This window comes from Dermacentor silvarum, chromosome 1 (genome assembly GCF_013339745.2).
Source record: "Dermacentor silvarum isolate Dsil-2018 chromosome 1, BIME_Dsil_1.4, whole genome shotgun sequence".
NCBI classification, from domain to species: Eukaryota; Metazoa; Arthropoda; class Arachnida; order Ixodida; family Ixodidae; genus Dermacentor; species Dermacentor silvarum.
In genome coordinates this window covers 39,904,572-39,927,696 of record NC_051154.1, presented here as the reverse complement: position 1 = coordinate 39,927,696, position 23,125 = coordinate 39,904,572, and the positions used below count along the sequence as shown (strand labels likewise).

At 45.3% G+C, this 23,125-nt stretch overlaps 1 protein-coding gene across 4 annotated transcripts in view; it reads left to right on the top strand.

Annotated features, from left to right (window-relative positions):
* Positions 1 to 10,762, top strand: part of LOC119461063 (protein phosphatase PP2A 55 kDa regulatory subunit-like) — a 65,365-nt gene extending 54,603 nt beyond the window's left edge. For 3 of the 4 annotated variants that reach the window (XM_037722259.2, XM_037722245.2, XM_037722267.2), the window contains exons 7-8: positions 10,020 to 10,143; positions 10,218 to 10,762. In XM_037722259.2, coding sequence (XP_037578187.1) covers positions 10,020 to 10,143; positions 10,218 to 10,370 — 277 coding nt within the window. In that variant the 3' untranslated portion in view covers positions 10,371 to 10,762. Of the gene's footprint in view, positions 1 to 3,994; positions 4,043 to 10,019; positions 10,144 to 10,217 lie in introns of those variants that run through there. The other variant, XM_049666836.1, reaches the window with a different exon arrangement.
* The last annotated feature ends 12,363 nt before the right edge of the window (positions 10,763 to 23,125 follow it).

Genomic DNA, 23,125 nt, shown 5'->3' with positions numbered 1-23,125 from the left:
ACAGTAGAACCCCGCTGATTCGTTTTTCACGGTACCGTAAAAAAAAAACCTCAAGAGCCTGGAAACAGGGAAAATTGAGAAATGGGGGAGTAGTGTTGAAACTGCACACATTATTTTAATTCTTATGTGTGAAGAAAGGTCGTAGTTTCGCCCGACAGCCAAAGTATCGATTGCAATAGCAAATTAGTAGACAGCTATACAAAGTAAGAATAGTAGTTTTATCGCCCGTATCAACTTGTAAACATTCTCTTAACTATATTAACAAGCATGGTGTCAACGCCCACAGGCAAACATGAACACATCACACTCGATGAGTGCGGACACGCGCTGTCAAACGCTGGCGTCAGGAATTTAAGCGCTGCTGCAGAAGCAAGTGACATGCGTGCTGTTTATCGCTTCAATGTAAACTGAGCGCCGAGAACACACAGCACGTACAAAGCTACGAGCCGCCGACGCACCTACACTGCGTAGACTCTGCCCCCAACGTAAATCGCTTTCAAGATACGCGCACCGCCGCGCAGTACGCAGTTGATGCCCGAGCACAACGCTGCCCGCTATCCCTCCCCCATCACTCCCTCGCCGGTGCCTTGAGCGCAACGGAAGAAGGCGCGCTTCCTCCCTGCTTTTCTTTTTATTCATGCGCGAAATTTAGAAGCGGTCGTCGGCTCCCCTTGCACGCTTTCACTCGCACATACAGCATAAGGCGCGCAGCAGTGGCGTTGTCACCCTTGGACTTTATACGGAACATTTATGAGTCAAAACCAATTTTAGGGCCGCAACGCGTCATAGACACCATCTTTAGATAGCACATATGGATGTCAAGGGCCATACTTTTGCTGGCGGAAACCGAAAATACGTCATAATTGTCACCCCCGCACTTTGGGCCCCGGCACTTTGGGCGGCCAATGCCATCAAGCAACCAAGCCAAGCGACATGAAAAGTCAAAATGGCTGCTCGGGCCGGCTCGGGGTGGCACTTAGCAACGTATAATGCGGGAACGGTCTCACAGTTGCGACGTAACAGCGGGGTTACCAATGCATTGGGTTCTATGGGAGTTGTGCCGGGACCGGCCGAAAACGACTAACAGCTGGGAAAATGCAGCACCCGGGAACATAACAGCGGAGTTCTACTGTAACATAAAAAATAAGTGGGTTGTGTCAGTTACCCTTCCGTTTCTTTGCACATAATCAAAACATTTCATTTTTCGTTTTTAATGCAGCTGTGCATCTGCATACCAGGTATATATTTTTATGACGTGGAATAAACGGTTGAGAGTAGCACTTGTCCCCTGTCCTTTCTTTTTCTTTCATGTTGGGCCCTCAGCAAGTTTTTTTAATGACGGGCAGTACATGCCATCTTTTTTGCTCAGCCTATTGAAATACATTTAGGCCAACACTTAATGGCCGGACTTGCCGAAGAATGCACCCTGACAGCATTGCTGGCACTGTGCATATTGAGCTTGATAGAGCAGCAGAAATGCTGCCGGCTGTATACACTAATTCATCCAGTGCTGAGTCGCGCAAATTCTCGCGAAGGTGAGAGCCTCTTCGAAAGTGATTGACCGAGAATACTGCTCCAGATTGTAGTCGAGCACAAAATGAATCCACAGCAACCTTCCCAAAAATGTGCACTGTTGTCATGTTGTGATGGCAATGACACTGCTTCTGACTGCTCTGAACACAGTTTTGGTTTCGTATCCAATTGTAACGCGCAGGCAATTTTTGGATCCATTTTCTTGGGAAAAGGGTTCGTGTTAGATTCGGGTAAATACGGTAATTTATGCACCAAAACTTGCTTACTCGAGCGGGAAGCTTCTTAAATTCTCTCTCGTAATGGCAAATGTGCTTTATTATTGCAGCGCAATACACAAAATGTTTATTGCCATAAAATGTTGATAATGGGGGCAAAATGCGAAAACACCCGTGTACTTAGATTTAGGTGCACGTTAAAGAACCCCAGGTGGTCCAAATTGCCGGAGTCCCCCACTACAGCGTGCCTCATAATCAGATTGTGGTTTTGGCACATAAAACCCCATAATTTCATAAAATGTTGATAGTGATAAGGGCAAACCTGACAGTTTTTAAAATATCATCCCCATCAGCAAAATCAACCCAGCCAGAAGAAATGCTTTGCTGCATACCAGAACCTTCTGTTTGTTGTTGGCAGAAACACTACATGCCCTGTTTGCCCTTGCTGTTAGCCTGACTGACCATAGCAAACTTGCCTGAGATACTTGTAGGTACCCATGGGATATCCTCCTCGCCCTGCTGGGGCTTGGGGCCCAAAGGGGCCTCTTGGACCAGGCGGTAGTCAGGATCATTGGTGTCCTGCAATAAAGACCCACCCACCCGCTCCCTCCCACCCTACCCCTCTCCCTATTTCCTTCCCTCGATTAATAATTAAAGTTTTTCCATCCATCCATCCAGACCATAGGATTCCTTAATTACAAGGTGGTGCCAAAAAAGTTCCGAGGCTAGCCTTTGTTTTCAAGAAACAAATTATTCTATGAATACAAGCAAACATTGTCCCCCTTGAAATAGTTCCCTTACACAGAAATCCAGTGCTCCCAGTGTTCCTGCTATTTCGTAAATATGTCCTGGAAGTCCCCTTTCCTGAATGAGTTGTAGCACATTTATCAATTTGCGTTTGATTTCAGCAATCAGTGTCAAAATAGCGAGCCGGGTAGTTTTGGGAAGAAAGAAGTCTGCGTTTAATGTGGGGGGGGGGGGGGGGGGTATTTTCGTAGTACCAGCAACACCCATCAGTGCACTTTGAACACGAGGCAATCACATCTTCCTTTCCTGGCTGCTGAAGCCTTTAGTCAATCTATCAATCAAATCATTTTGTGTATTCCTAAGTATGGTTGGAATTATGGAAATTGGTTTGTCTATGCACTCTGCCTTTGGAAGGCTACGGTGTTGCAGGCACGGAGGAAGATTATTTAGGAGTAGAAACTCCCGTCAGTGCGGGGGCTCGCGTGCGACCAGATAACGTCGCATTAGTATGCGCCGACGGGGGCGCATGCAGTGGCGGCGCGTCATGCAAGCAGCAGCAAAAAAAAAAAAAACGGAAGCCTGGCGGGCTGCTCGGGCACATTCTCTTCGGCGGCGCCCGTGTATCCCGCTCAAAGCAGACGCCAAGCAGACGACACGGGCGTTCGGCATTTGCTTCAGCGTGCACGCCGTAACGTTGTTGTTGTGGGCCTTTAAGTCAAAGAACAGTGGTGTCTGTTCGAGGGCCATAATACTAACAGCGCTGATACGTGCAGTGTACCCTTGTTTGGAATGTGCTAGCCTAAGATGGGGGGGACGCAGGTGGGACGCCTGAGTACCCTCAGTAGAACTTGTGAGGCGTGCGGCCGAACCGGAGCAACACACGTGACCGGTTGCCTTGGCAACCAAGACGGTGATAATTTTTTTCTCGGCTGCCAGGTGCCGCCAGCATGATAGTGGCTCCGCGGGCTTGTGACATTTTCTGGTCGCCGCAACTGGCGGAGTTTCCACTCCTAAAGGTTTCTTGCTCCGTGGTTGCAGGTTAGAAGGTAAGGACATGGGGAAGGGAGTCGATCTGTCTTGGTGAGCTCCAGCGTCACATGTTGGGCATTTGGTGAGGGTTCAACAGCCACCCCTCTAGGATTGCAGGTCAGATGGCACAAACACCGAGGTGCTTGATTGAAGGGCCTCTATGAAGGCTACTGGATGGGAAGTTGCGCGTCATCCTCAGTATATAAAACTGTGATCTCAGCTTGGTAGCACAGAATACAAGCAATTAAAGGTGGACCAAGTAGCGTCGACTAGAAGGAAATCTGGTGCTAGTGTCTGCGTGTGCCACCAGTATGTTTAACCAGGAAGGGTAGTACGTAAATAGAAAGTTCGCTGTTCTTGCACCAAATGATCGTGAATTGTGAAAGTTTCTGAAGGTAGTGTTTCATGGAAAACTTGTTTCTTGTAAAGTCTTATTCAGACTCTAATTGCTACCATTCTCTGGATTTCAGAACATTCCAAAGAGAAATTATTGTTTAGAATATAAAAAATTATGCACGGTGAGTCTCTGTTACCAAACACTATTAAGCGCTAATTATACTCAAAAGCATTGTGGTTGTCTTGCGCGCTGGAAATAACACAACAGAACAAATTGTGAATGTAGAACTTACCTTGTCTAAGGAAACTTGGTTAGCATGCAACACAAACCACGAAGAACAATAAGAAAAGCTGCAATGTGCTTTAACAAATTAATACCAAATTGTAAAAATGTGTACTACCCTGGGATTCCCGTGGTGGCTGAACAATTGCAGTGCCAGATTTCCCTCTAGTTTCCTTCATATGGAAATGTACATGCGTGCAACAAAAGACTATCTTTTTCTCCTGGTGTCGACGTGTAAAAAGCCATGAGATGGACGCGCACACTGAAAATTTGGGAGCGTGTTACTTTGCTGCTGGGTACTGTTTTTAACAGTACAGGGAGGTGGGGCGTTTAACTTCAGCTCCACTACATTTGCAGCATTGTTAAGCCAACTGATGCTTGAATCTAAGGGTGTTGGGATCAATCTGGGATTTGGCAACCTGAGCATTATCTATGGATTAAAAAAAAAAATGTGCTGATTGTGTTTGGCATACTTGCAACATGTTCATAGAGCTGTAGAGATGTTAGTAAAAAGTTAATTTTCTTCTGCATCTTGTTAGAACACTGCAGTTTACAGTAATCTAGATATCCACAAATGTTTTATGTTAGAATAGAAAAACGGTGCTCTAATCACTAGCTTGTCCTTAGCAGTATGGTGACATTGTAAGTGAAGTATGGTGCTACTGACCTAAAATATCCTTATGACCTTTCAAGAAGTTGTACACTTTTCCCTGTTTAATGCTACAGTGAGGTGTATTAACAGTAAGAAGCAGGAACAAATGCAAAGTAGGCAGTCGACTCAGGCCTTGTGTGGTTAATTAGCTGCCACGAAAGAAAACTGCTAGTAAAACATTTTGCAGCTGCATAAGAAGGGCTAAACACGTCATTTCTTTCCACTGGTGCTAATAAGAAACTGGATGTTGGAAAATAAGTTGATGTGGAAACTGAAGGTAATAGTAGTTTGCGATGGAATCGGTCCTGAAGTGAACTTTTCATGTTAATGGGGACGACATGGGAGCAGTTAAGCGTAATTGGAAAGACATGTTGGAGTTGATCCATACTAGCATTGTCAGCATGACTGATGAGAGAAAAGAGTGTAAGGGACAAATGCTAAACTTGCATCCTGTGTATGTCTAGTTTTTCTTGCTTGTCTTTGCCACTATCATTGCCATCGTAGTGCAACATACTAGATCTGCGATTGCCATATGAAAATTTACCATAAATATAAAAGTGCAGGGATTCTCTGGACAAACAGGAATTTTCAGGTGGTGTTTTAGGCAATGGCCGCTGGAGTCCTGGACTAGGGACCCACCCTTCCCTCTCCCTCGTCTTTTATATTTATTCAATAAAGTTTTCTCAATCTATCGGGGGGCACTTTGGCACAGCAGGTTGCGATTAGCCTCAGAGTGAGGCTATCATTTCTCATTCTATTGCATGCAGTGAGGTAGAGCATAATTTCACTTCATTTCATTTCGTAGAGTTGGGTGTATTAATTCTTTCCCTACCATGAGGAAAATAGGCGTTTTTGTATGTTACAGCAGATGCTTTTTTCTGAAGGAATACTGCACTCAATATTAAATGTAATACATAACCAGAAAGCAAAATGAATGCACTTTTCACGCATAAAAGTTTTATTACCGAGATGTATGTCATAAAAAAGATATAAATTGTTAATCAAGATTATGTGATAAAATTGAACAAAGTTTGTAAAGACACGCTTGTATCTACTAAGAAAAAAAAAATGTTATGAAAATTATGAGGTATACAAAATGTATTGCCTTCTCACTATCCGCAAATTTTAATTTTTCATTGAACAGGTATTTTGCTACGAAAATTTAACTGCAAGCCCTACAGTTGGGCATGCCGGGCTGCGGCCGCCGATGTTCCAGGCTGGTTTGCGTCATCGTCGCTTTCAGACAAAAAAGTCCGACGAAAAGTCGGCGTCCTCCGCCTCGCTACTATTTGATGTATCGATAAGATTAGCTGCAGAGGCAGCGGAATAGTGATATCTGCGATCCCCCGAAGAAGCGCGCGCGCGCCATTTCCGGAGCTGGGCATTTTTGTGCTCTGCTTCGACGATTGTGAAACTTCGTAGCGTGTTTAAAAATCACCACTTGAAAGGAAAAAAAGCGAACTGCTTAGAAAACAAAAATATAGTTTCTCCTCTTTCACGTCCGATAGTGCAGCATGTCCGTGAGTGGCGCGGAAGGTCTAGAAAGCGGCGTACCGCGCCCAATGGGCGCACTACGGAAAGAGTTTAGAGTGCACAAACGGGGAATTTCAGATCACAGTGCCAAACGAGAAAACAGCAATATAACTTTTCTTCTATTGCTGTAAATTTGACCAAATCTGATTCAAGCAAGCACATGATCACATGCTTTGGATCTGCGAGGATTTCGTTATACTTTTACCAAGATGCTTTTACACCATCATGTTTAATTGACAAGACCCAAAAATAATTACTGTACAAGGTAAAACCAAAAGCATTTGTAATTGCTATGGTAGGTTTGCTCGCGTACAGAAAAACACCGACTTTATACGTATAAATCAATGCAGTGTATGTGCAAGCTGTTACTGTGAGGAAGAGAAGCATATATCAATGTTTACATGCAGTCGAGTGAAGCATACACACTAAAAAAAGTACCCTAGGAAAATATGGTACTAGGCAAAACAGCTAAGCATAGAAATATGTCTGATGTATGTTAAAAAAAAAATGGTAACTGGTTTAATGCGTTTGAACCTGTTGCTTTTTCCTTGGGGAAGTTATAAAATCTGTTTTTGAGCTACAAGTCGTGCAACGCGTGTCGAGTAGTCATGGCCATGAATTGTATAACCTGACAATTCAAAACTGCAATTTCATTCTCCGTTTCTGCCAATAAACATAATCTTTTCAAGTGAAGATACTGTATGCTCAGTTCTTTACTGACCAGTTAGCAACAGCACAGACCATGTGGTTTCAATCCCAATCTGCGGTAAACATTGCATTCTTAACGCGCGTCAAAAAGTAGATGGCCAGGTGTCTTCGCTTCCCGAAAGCAGCTGTAACTTCGTTTCTTCATGCAGTTTCTGAGAGCAAGTATTGCAGCTCTCTTCCTATTGTGCTATGCCTACTTTCCTTGCAGAGTATAGTCGTTAGGCGCAATGCTGGCTGGATGATAGGGTGAGTGGGTGGAGGATCGTTTTTGTACAATGAAACGGAGATGGCAATAGGAGTGAGAAGAAGAGTGGAGAAGGAAGCGCAGGTTGGTGGGGAAGCTAGAGGCACCTGATTGGATGGCAAATCGTGTGAAAAGAGGGCGTGTGCCACATAACATCACCACTGAAAGGGTGAGGGGAGATCAAGCAGTGTGCCAAGTGATGGGAGTTCCCTCAGCACAAAAATCGTGACATTGTCCCTGCTCCACTACTTCAGTGTGCAGGCCATAACGTAACCAGGGGCTGCATTCTCACACACTCATGCGAACACCTTCATGAGACATTGCGTGACTACCACAGGATGCGTTGGTGCACAGCGTTCCTGGCACAATGCCAAGCACACTGTCGTTCGTAGACGCCGCCGTGTCTGGCGCCAGGCACGTGACAGTATCGTATCGCCCAAGAATGCTACCCCAGATGTCACGTTTTCAGCGTTTTTACCGGCATCAGTTGGCGTTACGTCCCTCGACGCAGAGTGAAAAGACAGGCCTAGAACAGAATATTCGAGATCTCGGCAATTCTGCATTGCGTTTCGATTTGTCTCGTCATCTCCCTTCACAAAGACGTTGAGCGATGGTGAGTTATGTTGACGCCATTTAGCTCAATGTGGGTTAGCTGATGTTCCCATAGACATCTGCCCACGGGATGGCATGGACATAGGCAGGTAGGTTTGTCATACGCAGTGAGTCGGTGGCACCACCGAGACAGTTCTGAGAATCAATAACAGAAGATCATGGAAGCAACTCACGACTCCTCAAATGAGCTGGAAAGGGGAGTGAAGTGCGTGTGAGACACCATAATGGGCATAAGGCTGTGTGACGTGGTCACTCCACTTTTCAGCAAAAACTCCGCATTGTTCCGGGGACTCGTGTAGTCCTAGCGCGACCTCCAGTGCAGAGTGTTAAAATATCTCCTTGGGAAAAACAATACTTGTTTTTTGCCATAATCTCGAGGGCACGTTTGGGGGTAGATTGTCCTTTTAAAAAAAATGTTCAGAATCTGCGACGTGGGCTGATGCATCTCCGCAAACTAAAATGAAGTGCCATTGCTTGACATTGAAGCAAAGATGTGTAGGATGCACCATGAAATGTTCACTGCATTGTCTACTTCTGTTTTTGCTTGGTTTTGATATTTAAGGTTGCTCAGTTAGCATTTCCTGCTTGCGATGAACTAAGCCCAGAACATGTCTACACTTGCTGACTCGTGCACCGAAGTATGCGTCGAAACGCATACTTGCTATGTATGTTATTGCGCACTCGGGCTGTCTTGCATCAGCGCGCCTGGCTACGCAGCTATGGCATTGTACAAGGAACTCGCAGTGAGGAAGATTTATGTCATGCTAGAAAGTGCTTTTTCTTTCTGTTTTGCAATGATTTAATAGCTCTAAAATAAACAGTGATGTTTATAAATTTTTAAGCACTCAATATCAGCACGGACTGATATCTGGCCAAAACTTCTGTGTGAGTGCGCACTTGCATGGCACGCTTCACTTGTCTATGCTAACTGGCATTCCTGACAAGGCACGGCAGGTGCAAGGCGCGTAGACGCGAGCGCGCGCACGTCCGCAAGTGTACGTAGTGTCTGGGCTTTGTCATAGCGGTCTTTTCGATATACATCCCACGTAACTTGTGCCGAAATTTTAAAATATTTAAAGCTTGAACAAAGCCAGCCTGCTAGAGCACGTGAAAACTGTCGTGCGGCACTTGTATTGCTCGGGTTTTCTTTAACACTTAAGAAACTTTCATGTAGCACATATTGAGCAACAGAACGATGGATCGAGAATTTTTCATGATGGCCTACAATTTTCTGATTAGTTTTACTCTCGTTATAATATTTGAGAATTAAGTAGCTAATTATGTAATTAGACAAAATACATAAAAGTCTGACTTGCTCAATGCGATGCCATATTTTAAAATTTTGGCAGAAGTTACGTGGGACACTGTGTGCGTGTGTCGTATGTCAAGGGCGTAATTATTGCCGCTCTAACCAGGATAACCGTGGTAGCTGCTTGAGCATGGTGTTCTGGTCCTGAGCACAGAGGTCATTGGTTAGATTCCCAGCCGCTGCTGCTGCATACTGACTGGGGTGGAAAGCGACAGCGCTTATACACTGTGCTTTGGATGCATTGAATAGTCACTGCTATTCGATTTGAGTGTTAGCTATTCGAAGTTGTCGAATGTATTTGATAAAGCAGTGAAGTTTCTAGGGAGAGAGAGAGAATGGTGGATGTGAGGACTTCTACTGCAAGATAGGCTGCGGTTCTTGCGCAGAGGCACCAGTTTCTGAGCAGGGGGAGGTTACTTCTGCTCAATCATTTCCAGTCATTCAATGAGAATGGCTCACTTTGAGGAAGACTATATACGAATTCGTTCCGATTTATTATTTGGCCAGTCTCACAATAATTGTATCCATTTAAAGCAATGCGCAGTGCTGTAGTATTACACTTCTCTCTTTCAGCAAACATAATACTGTGCATGCATTTTGTAACAAGCCGGTTGTGCAGTTAGTAAGCACAAGATACTGGAACTGCAGTAAATTCCAGCAATGCAGAAAAAATTGCTAACTATCGCCACTGCTGACCGAAAATGACATTCTCAAGAAAGTTCTTTTCCTTGTACCAGATATTGAGCTTAGAGGTGTGAAACGTACTACTTTACTGTAGACTTTGTGAGTTGGCTTTACAAGTTTGTGTGCTGTTTCAGCTACATCATGACTGGGTCCTACAATAACTTTTTCCGGGTATTCGACCGGACAGCGAAACGCGACGTGACCTTGGAGGCGTCCCGGGAGATAGCCAAGCCGCGGACGGTGCTAAAAGCGCGGAAGGTGAGTGGCTGACGACTCTCTCGTTTGAGGAGCACTGTTTAACCGTGCCGTTTCACGATGTTTTCTCCGTGCAGGTGTGCACAGGCGGCAAGCGGAAGAAAGAGGAGATCAGTGTAGACTGCTTGGATTTCAACCGCAAAATTTTGCACACAGCGTGGCATCCCCAAGAAAATGTGGTGGCAGTGGCTGCCACGAACAACCTGTACATATTTCAGGAGAAGTTCTAGTTATTGCTTGGGCCACGCTACAGCACAGTGTAAAAAATGTACATAGTGTCATTTCCCCGCCCCATCCCCCCTCTAAATTCCCCTGTTTTAGAAAGGCAATTTTTAGTTTTCCCCCCGCAGTCCCGTTGTACCAAACGGGTGACTGAGGTTTCTGTAGATCGTACCAATTTTGTTTTACGTAGGTCCCCCTTGGTGTTTTGTTTATGCCATTGCATGTTGTTGTGGACGACGGGGGGGGGCAGTTGCTCAAAGGCTGTGTGCTGCTCCTCAATGGCACATTGGAAAAAAGGTAAAAAACGAAACAAACAAAACGTTTACTACAAGACTGTCGAATGCTGAATTCACGTACATTGACAGTGAAAAAAAATAAAACGACGTCTTAAGAAAGTGCCTTCCTTGTGTGCGTGTGGTTTTGATCCCGTGGCTTTCAAAATGATGCATTCTGCCTAACATCACCTTCTATAGCACAGTCGGCGGCAAGCGTTCGCAGCGTGTTTGTGGCAAGACAACTACACTGGCGACAATTTGGGAAGGAACATAATGATTATTTCATCGTCGTGTAAACGGAATGAACTGTCGGAAAACATATTCTCGAATATTCGAGCATATTCATAGTGATGCCTCCTGTTGTTATCCAGCAAAACGTAACCATGTTTGCCATGGACTTCTAGATTGATAAGAAAATGGATGGATTATTGCAAGTTATAATCGGGCATAAAATTTCAGCACTGATATGGAGTAAGTAATGTGGAAAGGTGAAATTACATGCTAAAGTAAGAATAATTATAAGAATCTGCTCAGTGCGACGCTTCTGGCCTCTTTCTCTGTTTGCACGTGCTATGGAGCCATCTACCACGCCTGGTTTTATGAAGATAATCTGAACGTGTCCAGTGACATAAAAACCTTACCGAACACTGCAGTGCTACCAGTCGCGAAACTTCTCGGACGAAATGCCATTTCGACGCAACGCCGAGACATGCTGGCACTTAGGTGCTGGCACAATTGAGTGTGCAGTCAGCCCCTCCCCCTTGAAGCTACCCTGGAGCGATACTATCGGGTAACGAGTTTCGGGAATACTTTGCAATTTCGCAAGCTTTCGCGTGAAAGGTGCGGCGTACGAATCTCTGCTAAACACGGAGGGTAGCCAAAGGAGCGCTTACACGTTTCACAAATTAGCATGCTTGATTGCATTCACACAAGCTTTTCAGTTCATCCGAAGGCATCCTTGTACATAGTGTCATGTACTCCTGCAGGTAAAATTATTTTACTTTCAGGATGTGTGCGATCTTTATCTGGTATGCAATTACTTACAATGGAATTGCATTCATAATATTTTCATGGGAACCGGGAAATAAAACATGTCCAAAAATTGCATTATCCAAAGCAAGCGTAAAAAAGTGTGAAATATGCATAAAACTCAATAATGAAGTTTCGTGTGGCATCGAGTGATACTGCTCCGCATAACTCGATAACAAAGGTTCGTGTGGCGTCGATACTGCTCTGCATTACTCGGAGCAGCATCACTCGACGCCACACGAACTGCAGCCAGCGCACTTTTATTCAACATTGAAATAGTGCGGCAGTTAGCACTGAACTTTTCTTTTAAATGTCTAAAAGTTCTGGAAATTGAAAAAGAGACCTTTTCAAGAAGAGACCGAGACCTTTTTAGGTCTCGGTTTCTTCATTCAGTGCCAGTAGATGTGGCTGCACTGCCGCAGCAGTGTACTTGGGTACGGCGTAATGGACATAAACCGAGACGTGTACGAGTCTGGCTCCCACCCTTTTGCACAGGATGGCATTCACTACAGTGGTGCCATGGGCAGGAGGGTAGGTAGTAGGATAGGGCGCCAAGCTACGGCTTTCTCGGGGGACCCAGAGCCCTGAGGCCACCAGTGTAGACAAAGACTGACCCAGAGAGGCCCCAAGATTCACGTAAGAGTCTGTAGGAGAAGAAACTAGGGGCAAGGTTATTCTGACATAGGGTATATTAACATGCAAGGTGGCCAGAATAGGCTTTAGTGGGAGGAGATAGACGAGCAACTAAGGCAGGGAAAGCTGATGGTATACGGGTTTGTAGAGACACATCTTAGGGACATGGAGCAACCACCCTGTAATCCTGACTATGCATGGGAATGTTGCAATAGAACAGAGGGCAGCAGAAAAGGGGGTGGAATTGGGGCATTCATTCCTAAAAGTATGAATTGGCAAAGGGTCAAACTGCAAAGAGTATTTATGGCTAAAAGGGAAAGTGGCAGGAGAGCAGACACTTCTTGGCTTTGTATACCTGTGGGCAGGAGCAAATGCCAAAGAGGAAAACAAAAAAATGCTGGAATGCATATAAAGTGAGAATAATGAGCTAGGAGGAGGGTGCGAGATTATTATACTAGGAGACATGAACGCGCACATAGAAGACATGGATGAGTACACAAACTCAACAGGCAACATGATGCTGGATATGAGTTATAGGCATGGCTTAGTTGTATGCATCAGTACTGAGAAGTGTGAAGGGCACATAACATGGGAGGTAGGGAGCCTGCAGTCGACGATAGATAACGCACTAATGTCACATAGGATGCATGATAGGCTAAAGGTAATGAACATAGATGAATATGGCTCCAGAAGTCTAGGCAGTGATCACAAACGTATTAAGGTGAGTTTTAGAAGAGAAATGAAAGTAGGTAGGAGGCAAGATGAAAACCAGGTGGGGTATTTTATTTTACTCTGAAAAGCAGCTGGAAATGGCAACCCAACAAATTGAAGTAATTTCAGAGGATACTAAAACAGAATGGACATACGCAAATTTAACAGGGCTATTTGAGCTAGAGCTTGCTAAGGTATGAGCCAGGCCCAAAGGGAGCAGAAGACGTAAGCCGAAGGGCTGGGGGGATGAGGAGGTTAAGGCCATAGAGAAACGTCGGGAAGCATCCAGGGAACTCGGATATTCAAAGCAGAGTGGTGAACTAGAAGCTGATGTAGACAGAAAATGGGATAACTTATTAAACTGTATAAGGGAAGCATCCCTTATACAGGGGGACCCAATGGCTGTCAGAAGTAAACAAAAAGGATAGAAAAGCAGCGAAGAAATTTTGGAAACATCTCAACTATTTGTCATAAGACTAGCCTAGAGCAGAGAGCGATTTTGTGCGCGACGGCGAAGAGTGACGGCTTCGAGCGACGGAATGGGCCGTCGCGCGAACAGATCGCTCGTTCTTGGCGCTCGTTCGCTCGGATCTGGAAATCTACTCGTAGAATTCGTCGCCCGGAAGTGCTATGAGCGACTAGCCAATAGCGTAGTCAAGTACTACTACCGATTGTCTCATGGAACGAGCAAACGACTAGATTTTGATACGTGCAAGGATAATAACGTAGTGCAAGACCTTTAGAAATATTTATGCTGCTATCTTTACACTAAAACACATCAACTTAAATTAATAAAGCACGCGTCGCACCAAAGTTGTCGCTCGTCTCGTCGCTCGCATGTGGTACGACTTGCAGGCGACGAGCGACCGCGACAGCCATCTCCGTCGCTGTCGCGCGCAAGATCGCGTGCATGCGGTTTATACATTATAGTTACAGCTCAAGGTATTCGGCTAGAAGGAGATAGAACGAAACGTAGCATGTGCTCAATCAGGTGAGGGTAGACTAGTTAGTGCAGTACGCTCCACTTGAACAAAGCGAGGGCGAAAGAGCAGAGAAGAGGGTTCCTAGTAGCACGTCGACAGGTCATAATGGCATCCCAATTATGTTAATAAAGACATTGGGCCCAAAATCTAAGAAAGCATTAAGAGAGGCAGTGCGCAAAATGATAATTAACGGTAAAGCCCCCGACGGGTGGAGACTGAGCATGATATATAAGGGAAAGGGGGACAAAGCCGACAAACAACTACCGTCCCATAACAGTGACGTCAGTGGTTTACAGGGCGGTGATGCAGATTATAAAGGACAGACTGCAGGCATGAGTGGAGGGCGAGGAGGTGCTGGGGGAACTACAAAATGGGTTCCGGAAACAAAGAAGGTTAGAAGATAATGTTCTCATTGACGCAGTGTATTGAAATAGCAGAAAAGAAACACGGGCCCCTATGGCTCGCATTTCTGGCTATCAAGGGAGCCTATGACAGTGTAATCCAAAAGAAGAAGTAGTTTATTGATGTGAAAATGTAGAGAGGTCGGCCGGATTATGGAGCATCTGGCCTGCTACTCTACGTAAGGGAAGGGGAAGAGGGGAATCCAAAAGGATTTGTGGGACATACTGGGCACTCTAGATGTGGAATATGGAGTAAGTAATGTTCTTCTTTCTGTGGTTTTACGTACCAAAACCAGTTCTGATTATGAGGCACGCCGTAGTGGAGGGCTCCGGATTAATTTTGACCACCTGGGGTTCTTTAACGTGCACTACAACGCAAGCACACGGGCGTCAATCACACGGGCGTTTTTGCATTTCGCCTCCATAGAAATGCGGCCGCCGCGGCCAGGGCGGCCAGGATTCGATCCCGCGATCTCGTGCTCAGCAGCGCAACGCCTTAGCTGACTGAGCCACCGCAGCGGGTAGTAAGTAATCTTTTAAAGATATCTATAAAAGTAACAAGGTGCTTATAAAATGGGAAAACAATTGGTATCTGAGCCTATAGAGATACAGCAGGGGCTTAGGCAGGGGTGCCCTCTGTCACCTTTGTTGTTCATGCTGTATTTACAAGGATTAGAGAAAAAATTAGAGAGGAGCGGACTTGGCTTCAACCTTTCCTTCTTCAAGCAAGGAGAATGGATTAAACAGTCATTACCAGGACTGATGTACGCGGATGACATTGTATTTGTGGCTGACAGCATTAAGGAAGACTTGCAGGGATTATTGGACATCTGTGGTAAAGAGGGGCCGGATAGCTTAGGTTTGAGGTTTAGTAAAGAAAAATCGGCAGTCATGATTTTTAATGATAATCAGGGCAGCGAGCATAGGTTACAGGAGGTTACCCTGGAGGTATAGCGGATAAGTACAAATATCTTGGAGTGGATATAATCAATGGGAACATACCTAACGGAACATGAAAAATATGTAACGGCTAAAGCTAGCAGAAATGCAGCTGTGATGAAAAATAGGGCACTGGAATTAAGATAGGTACGAAGTGGTGAGAGGGATTTGGAAATTGGTGATGGTCCCTAGTTTGACTTTCGGCAATGCAGTCCTGTGCATGAGATCAGAGGTTCGAGCAAGGTTGGAAGTTGAGCAGCGAGGGGTAGGTAGGCTTGCTTTGGGAGCACAAGGAAATACACCAAATCAGGGGGTACAGATCGAGTGACATGAGATGGATGTCATTCGAGTGCAGGGAAGCTAGCAGCAAGATAGAATTTGAGGAGCGATTGCGAGAAATGGCGGAAAAGTGGTGGGCAAGGAGAGTTTCAGTTATTTGTACACGAGGAATGTTGACACAAAATGGAGGAAGCTGACCAGAAAATTGTCAATCAAACATTTGGACTGCAGGAGGGGTGCAAACCAGGAAACAGCGGTTAAGAAAAAGGTTAAAGAAACAGAGAGGGGTCTATGGAAAACAGGGATGCAGACAAAATCAGCACTGGGAACATACAGAACTTCAAGCAAGAAATTGCCAAAGAAAATGTCGATAATTCTAGGGGAAGCTCTTTGTTGTTTGAAGCCAGGACGGGAGTATTGCGGACTAAGATGTACCGAGTCAAGTACCAAGGTATAGACACGTTGTGCGGTGCGTGTGGAGAGGAAGAGGAAACGGCTGAACACCTCATACTTCTCTGTAAAGGGCTTAACCATACAATGCAAAGCAACGGGGCTGATTTTTTCAAAGCATTGGGGTTTAGGGACAGTGGAGGCAAAATAGACTTTAAGCGGGGTAGAAATAAGCAAACGGAGGTTATCTGATTCGTGGCGAAAATCAAGGCAGGGGTGAAATTTCACCCACCACAAAGTACAAAATATGTTAATAGTCACGGCTACGTGGCGTAAGCCACCGCCCGATTTAAAGGGTTCAGCCTCATCCATCCATCCAGTGTTTCAGCGCCGCCGGCGTGCCGTGCATTTGTTAAGGGCCCCGTGTCGCTGAAAATCTTGCGTCGGCGTCCATGGCGGTGAAAATCATCCCCGTCCGCGTGGCGCACGGTTTTAGTGACCAAAAATTTAATTTCTCACAGTGAAAGCCGTCAGAAAAATGGTAAAGTACGTCCTAACTACAACCTGCAGACATGAGGGTGGGGTGGGGGGTGATGTCAGATTGTAATTTGAATGTACGAGAAAACATAATTCTGTTATGAGGAAGCTCAAACACAAACCCCTTTTCCAGCATTTCTTCCATACCAACAGCGGCGCGCTCGGATAGGTTAGTTGCGAAATTCATATCCACATGGCGCTCGCATCCTCGGCAGGTCGAATTGGGGCTTAGCCTGCCTAATGCGTTTTGGACACGCGTGCGCGTCGGGGCAATAGTAAGCAATTAATGAAATAATAAAGAAGGTGCTAAGGCCTTCACATTTTAATATAAGTCGACTTATATTGACTTTGGAAAAACAATTTCCCAGCAATGCATTTCTGTTTAAAAGTGAAGCCGACTTTAAGGGGATCACTGTAAGCTTGGTCTTTATGAGCTGGCTTTCCCACGTTCTGTGTTGCAGTGAAGAGTACTCAAAAGAAAAATGCAATGCGAACGGGGCCCAAAAAGGCGAAGCTTAGGCGTCCCAGTTTTTTACTTCAGTGTTGCTTGGCCTTAACATGTTTGGAATGTTATTTGAGGTAGTACACTGGTATATAAAAATAGCAGTATTTACAAGGGAACAGGGTAGGCCCTGTACCTGCCATGCATTTTAGGCGATGTTTAAGTACCTTTTTGTCCATAACTGTAGCAGTTACAATAACTCTTGTAATATCAGTGTGATCAGAAGCTTTCCCTCTTTTTACTGTAGCAGATTTATCATAGAATATTGCCATGCACTTTTTGGTAATTTTTTACTGCAGGTATCTAATTATCACACAGTACTAGGCATCAGATGTTGCATTGAACAAATGTACTTCATTATACAACAATTCCGCTTCAGTATATTCCCCAGTCTGTGATCTAACTACTGGCTGAAAATGTTCCTAGCATCTGCGGTTGCTGACATAAATGAACGAATGCATAAAAAAAAAAAAAGATGTTTTGAGATAATTGCGTTTAAAGTGGAAAAGGGCTCTATTACAAAAGTAATATGAAAGAACAGCAACTTAGTGGACCCTTTCGATCGGTACCAGATACTCGTCACCACAATCACTTTTTCTTTTGGGGGTTAGACGTCTTTCCTTCTGAGCCTTTTTCTGTCACCTGCTGTGCACCCCTATCAGCCAAGTACTGTCGACGCAGGTTGTCGCATAGTCCCTGCTCTGTGTAGCACCCTGGTGAAATTCCAAACGAGTTCAGCGCATTGATCTGGGCTATACTGCCATCATTAAAAGTGAGCACAGCATCAAGCGTGGATATTTTCAGTGTTTTGTGTCCTACGAAAACATTGTTTGGAGCATGCTCCCACATGTGCTACTTAAAAAGCTAATATCATTTGGTATTATTGAGACTCTATGGGGTTTTGGGTTTTCCCATGAAGGCATTTAGCAAGTACGAGCTTAGCTATAGCTGCTAATAAATGGGGTTCACAGCCTCAAGAACAACTGCTGGAAGGTGTTCTTTATGAACATATGGTTCATCATTCAACTGGGCTTTGTAGAATTCGCAGGCGTCTTTTGGGCAAAGGCTGTGCGATGTATTGGTATCCGTTGATGCTATGTGAAAATATGTAGCCCAGACAGCCTTTCGCATGTCCTCCGAACTGCCTGTATTTCTTCTAATGGCCAAACCATAGTAGTTATAGAGCTTGTCAATGAAGGCATCGCTCGGACGTCCCCGGCCAGATAGGGATTTCCCGTCAGAAAGCTTGATGCCTTTGCTTTCTTTCCTGCACTCTTGTGTCCATTCTTTTTTTGAACGTGTCCAATGCACTCCAGCTTGTGAACTGTAAGTTCTCCATACGGCTCCGCTGTTTCGGAACATTTTTAGCTGCCCACGGCTACATATTCGGCAGAAGGGTAGGAATGGGGGCGTGGCATGCTGCCGTATAGGTTTCGAAATATGTCATTTTTCGGCAAAAAGAAGTCGCACTGAGACAAACAATTGATTCTTGTTCAGAAAAGGCCGCAGATTTCAAGTTGCGCAAAAAACAAAAAAACGTTTTTTTTTTTTTTTTTTCCAATATTGCCTACCCTGTTTCCTTAAAAATGCCAGTAAAAGCTCACTTCTGCAGTCGTATTGTCGAATTTCAGGTGAAAATGCGATCGCTATAACCGTATGGAAATACATTGCTCCTATGGCCAGGGAAAGAACGTATTATGTAGAATCGCATTAACGAGATAACACTATACGTTTGCTTTACAGTATGCACGTAAACAAATGAGTTTTAGCTTGCCCACATACGTATTGCAGTTTACAAGGCTTGCTATTACTCTTTACGTAAACAGTCAAACGCCTACGAAACAGAAGTGCTCGGGACCTGCGAAATCCTTCACTATACAGCTCACTTTGTTGTAAAGGTCGCGGACTGTACCGTTCACGCTAGAGCAGGCGCTAAGCACATACAACGAAAGGAAACCTTTATTTAATGTGAATTCAATAAATATGTAGTGAAAGAAGTTGCTAAATTCTTTGTGCACACTTTTTCTGACAGAATGCAGCCAACCTTATTTCACACCATGCTCCACGGCAAAATGCAGGAACTACGCAAAGTAAAGCTGCAGATAGTCGAGTGCCCGCTATCGCGTCCCTTGTCATCAAAATTCTTGGTTCTTTTACGGGATCTTCATAACTATTGCCTTGTGTGAGAGATAGAGAGGGGGAAAAAACACCGCCCAAGCACTCCGTACAGATGGTTAACCAGCGAAGCTGAAACGTGCGACCCTGGTGTTTCGCAGTGGGTTGATCCCGACGCTCTATTGAAGCGTTTCTTAATTATTGATTACATGTTTGTGTTTCTAGTGGAAAGCAAGCACCAATGGCGGGCGGATGCTGCTAACCACGACGCCGAGCTAACTCGAGATATCGAACGCATGCGACAACGGCAAGCCGAGAAAGCGGCGTTGCGGGCAGAGCAGCGCCAACGTGGAAATGGCGGGAATGCGTTCGCCGGGGCCAACGCCCGCTTTCAGCGGGAGTTTCTCGAGCGGCACTCTAGCTTCTGTGACGAAACGTCCACGTTGAAATCGCGAAGTGGAACGCAAGCGCCAATTTCGGGCGAATGCTGCTAACGACGCAGAGAACGACGCCACTGACGACGCAGCCAATGGAGACATTTATCGAAACATGGGACGAACGGTTTTTCGTTTCGCCTAGCCATCAGTAGCGCACCCAGGATCTCTGCCAGGGGGGGTTGACAGTTTGCCGTAGTTTGCCAATACCATCTAAACAGCACTAATTGCAATTTCTTCACTGGGAATTGTCAAAAAATGCGCCTTTTGCACAAGTGTGCGAGTGTGCAGACGATTGCGCGTCTTACATTTTAGTTGCAGTACTCAAAGGCGCAAGGAAAGAAAAGGGGTTAAACAATAGGGGGGGGGGGGGGGGGGTTACAACCCCCGAACTCCCCCACCCCCTGTCGGTGCGCCACTGCTAGATACATCTTTCGCTGTAAAACATCTTTAAATAGCATAAGGATGGCTTGATCAGCAGGAGTTGGTTCCCTCTTCACGCGAATCCATCCACCGTATGTCTTGGCTGCGACCGCCCTCTCAACCAACATGATCTGGTCCGAGAGGTGGGAGCTGGACGGCAGCGTCTCCCACTGGTAGAGGAATCAAGTCTGGGTTTTGTTTGCAATATATGACAATGGTGCCGGAGTGTTTCTAGCTGTTCACAGTATTTGCATTGTTCGTCACATTGAGTAGGGAACATGAGATGAAGCCTCCTTGGGTGCGGGAACGTGTTGGTTTGCAACAATCTGAGTGTTGTCTCTTGCGTCTTTTGTGAGCTGTGGATGCGGTGGTGGGAGTGTGACATTCGCGTCTTTTTTACCCTAGCTCTGCCTTTGAAGACGTCAGTTAAGATTACATCGTCCACCTCATCATCTGCGACGTACTCTTAGCCATCATCACCCACTGATCCGCCGAAACAAGTAGCTTACGAGTTGATCAATTGCTGAAGTGGTGCAGTGGGACTACTACTGACATTGACACGCTCTTCAATTGTGTCGCTAGCGCTTCCGTTAGTGCTAGCGCAGAGCGCACCTTGGTGATGTCTGCGAAGGGCAGTCATTGTAAAGCAAGAAATCGGCTGTTGGGGACACCTAAATTTCTTCGTTCTACAGGCAAATTCGTTGTAGTAGTCTTCGTTGTAGAGGTCTTCGTTGTAGAGGCGTTCAGAATACAGTCGAACCCGGATATATCGAATCTGAAGGGGATCACAAAAAAGTTCGGTATATAGGTAATTCGATATATAAAATAATATGCTCAGAGGCAAACGGAGGCTTACCGATTAGTGCGTCCGAGGGCCGCTAAGTGATTGCACGCAACTCGGTGGAAAAAAAAGCAAGCACACTTTATTTATCTGCAAAACGTTGCTGGATCACTTTCAGCTTCATTGCAAAGTCCAAGTTGATTGTTTTCTTTACTCTTGTAGCGGCCATCGCTTGCGGAAAATGAACTCTCGAATAGGCACTCAACCCACACGACGACGCCACGAAAATCGGAAAGAAGGAAGTTGACGTTCAAGTTAGCCCGCGGGGTAGCCGAACAGCTCGACGGGGCTCATCTGACTGCACACATGACCCACATGGCTCAACTGACTGCACATTCTCTTTCTCCACCTCCAGGTGCCAGAAGACCTCAAAGTGGCACCGCATTCGATATATCGAATGTGCTGGTGAACGGACGTTCTGTAAACACATGCCCCAGCCCTATATATTTGCATGGGATATTCAAGGGGATTTTACAGTTGTTCGGCATACACAATAATTCGTTATATGTGAGTTCGATGAGAATTCAGCTGGGGCTTAATCAGCCCTTCGTAATACAGGTCATTTCGCTGTAGAGGCGTTTGGCTGTACCAGCTTATAGTAAACGCGGACGGCAGTAACAGCGCTGGTAGCGACATCCTGTCGAACACATAAAGCGTTGCTGTGTTGCATGGTTATTCACGTCAAAGTAGTATAAAACAAAATGGACTGCACATTATATAATCGATTGTCACTGCCAACGCTTTACACCAGCAGATATCTAGAATACGGTTAGTGATTGCACTAATAGCTTTGAGTCCTCTGTCTAAATTCTGCGTCACAAGATGGCGCCACCAACCATCTCAGGCTCATGCGCACTCGGCTTCAGGTACAGCTTTCAAGGGCGGGGAGAATCGGCGTTAAGCTGCCTTTGTTGGGGATTTGAACATGTGTAGAGGAAGCGGCGATAACGGTAGCTACTTCCAGTTCTGGGGAAACTGGTCCCTGCAGTGATAATGAAGGCCAAGGAACATGCGGGACATGGTGCAGGGACGGTTGGCAGGGATCGCAAAGCATACAGCTAAACGGGTTGGCGAACTTTGAAATGTGCAGATTGCAGTGCATGGTGCCAGACGTTGAAAGGCAGGGGCGTGAAATTGGAAGGGCAGTGCTTGCAGTAATCGGATATTTTGATGCTAGGTAAAACAATGAATTTTAGTTGACATCAACTAGGAAAGGCACCAAGTGGGTCACGGTGGCGCGAAGGGTAAAACTGACATGCAAGGAGCACTTATGGATTATATGCACATGGAAAGGAAAAAAAAAGACGGCTGGGAGTAGCTTACTTATGGACAGGTGGTTATTGCAGAGATCATAACAAAGAATTCATTGACTGTATTAAAATGAGATTATTTGAGCTCATAAAATTGGGCCAAGAGATATTAGTAAGATGAATGAATGTGCTTGTGGAGGATTAGACATTGATTACAGTGATTCCGTGGTGCTGGATCTGTGCGAGGAAGAGTACCTTGCAGTAAACAGGGACAATATAAGTGTCATGGATGGGTTACGTGGCAATGCGGAAATAAAATAGGCAGTCGTGTATCGACTACGCCTGAGTCTCGGAAAAGGTTTACTAATGACTAGACCAAATGACGATAGATGAACAAGGAAAAGATAGTTGGCATATCATCATCATCGGCCTGCAGGCCGAACGCCTGTCCCATGTGATCTCCAATTATCCATGTCTTGTGCTAGCCGATTCCAACTTGCGCCTAAAGATTTCTGAATTTCATCACCACACCTGATTTTCTGCCGTCCTTGACTGCGCTTCCCTTCATTTGGCACACATTCTGTAGCTTTGATGGTACACTGGTTCTCTGCCCTACGCATTGCACGGCCTGTCCAGCTCTATTTTTTTTTTTCTTCTCTTATAATGTCAACTAGAATATCGGCTATACCCGCTTGCTCTCTGATCCACAAGGTTCTTCCACAAGGCTCTTTCTGTCTTTTAACATTACGCCTTTATTCGTTCCATCGCTCTTTGCACGGTGCTTAACTTGTTCCCGAGCTTCTTTAACCTCCAATTTTCTGCCCCATATGTTAATACTGGTAGAATGCCATGATTGTACACTTCTTTTCAACGACAGTGGTAAGTTCCGAGTCAGGATTTGTTAATGCCTGTCGTATGTGCTCCAACCCATTTTTATTCCTCTGAAAATTTCCTTCTCATGACCTCCAGTGAGTAATTGACCTCGATAAACTTACTCCTGCACAGACTCTTGAAGATGACT